The sequence below is a fragment of the Frankliniella occidentalis genome, unplaced genomic scaffold (genome assembly GCF_000697945.3).
Source record: "Frankliniella occidentalis isolate FOCC.00 unplaced genomic scaffold, Focc_3.1 Scaffold2758, whole genome shotgun sequence".
In the NCBI taxonomy this organism is placed as follows: Eukaryota; Metazoa; Arthropoda; class Insecta; order Thysanoptera; family Thripidae; genus Frankliniella; species Frankliniella occidentalis.
The window spans coordinates 7,947-9,171 of record NW_026269834.1 but is presented as its reverse complement, the minus strand read 5'-3'; the positions used below and the strand labels follow the sequence as shown (position 1 = coordinate 9,171).

General features: G+C 58.9%; 1 protein-coding gene across 1 annotated transcript; it reads right to left on the bottom strand.

Annotated features, from left to right (window-relative positions):
• Nucleotides 1-110: 110 nt before the first annotated feature.
• Nucleotides 111-1,101, bottom strand: LOC127751990 (uncharacterized). Its single transcript, XM_052276388.1, has 2 exons — nt 396-1,101; nt 111-272 (listed from the first exon to the last, which is right to left on the bottom strand). The coding sequence occupies exons 1-2, from the start codon at nt 597-599 to the stop codon at nt 126-128; spliced, it is 351 nt and encodes a 116-aa protein (XP_052132348.1). The 5' UTR covers nt 600-1,101; the 3' UTR covers nt 111-125.
• Nucleotides 1,102-1,225: the final 124 nt, after the last annotated feature.

The following is a 1,225-nucleotide window of genomic DNA, read 5'->3' as shown; positions in this document are numbered from 1 at the left end:
CCCCCTACATTTCTCTTCCCACCTGACTTCCACTGCCTCCACAGTACACAACACTACCCGAGCCCAACCCCTCTGTGTCCCTTCCCTTTTCTATGCCGCTTTTCCCGTATTCTAAATAGAACAATTCAGCACCAAACCAATCCCAAAAGGCCACTTACCCTCGAGTCAGGGTTGCATGCGTTGCAAGCCAGTCCCATGAGGGGACGCTTCGGGTTGTCCGTGAGCACATCCCACTGCGAGTCCTTCAGGTGGAACAGACGCCTGTCGCTCAGCTGCAAATACAAGACGACAACATCGATAAAGGTCGGGCAGAGGGGATGAAACGACAAGACGGCGATAAACGCAACCAAATAACCACAACGCGCGATAACAATCAAACAGCAAAAGGTACTCACCTGCTTGGTGATCCGCTGGTTGTCCTGGCGCCGCTGCTGGCGCTGGTAGGACGCCATCCTCCTCATGGCGATGCCCGTGAGCGCGTCATCGGCGCCGGCGGGCTGCTGCGCCACGGGGGCGTTGGAGGCGGCGTGCGCCCCCGGGCTGCGGGGCCTCCACGTCGAGTACATGTCCTGGACGCGGGTCGTCAGCACGTCCACCATGGCCCGACCGCCACTGCAACACAAGGGCAAGGTCCTGTGACGGTGTGTCGTCCCACGGTGTTGACTTTTAAGGGCGTCTGTCCTCTGTGGGAACGCATCACCACCACCACCGCCACACCGCCCCGTTGAACATACGAAGAGCAAACAGCTGTCCAGACCAGACGGGGCGGAACCCGGGTCAGAACCTCCCGATTAGCCATGCTCGAGCAGGGAGTGCTAATGCCGGCTAATGCGCTAGGCTAATGGAGACGCTGCTCGACAGTTTACCATACCATCGGAGTAGCTTTCCGTGACGAGTCTGAGCAGCACGGGGCATAATAATTCAGTCACATAGTCACACGAAGCCGGTTCGAAAATAAAACTTAAAGGCGGGAGCAGCAGTGTTGTCAGGATGCCCGTTTGGCGCCAAATGTTTACCACCGGGAGCAGACGGGGGGCAGAAACCAAAAGTACAGGACAAAGAGTGTCGAAGTCGAACGGGCGAGACGGGACGGGACCGTGGCATTCCCTGTCGCTCGCGCACGGAGTCAGCAGCACGCCAGACTTTTTGGGTTCCCAAGTACTGCGAGGTGACGTCGCTGCGAGGCGTGGCACGTGGTGCGGCAGGTTTGGGGCGGGGTAGGGTG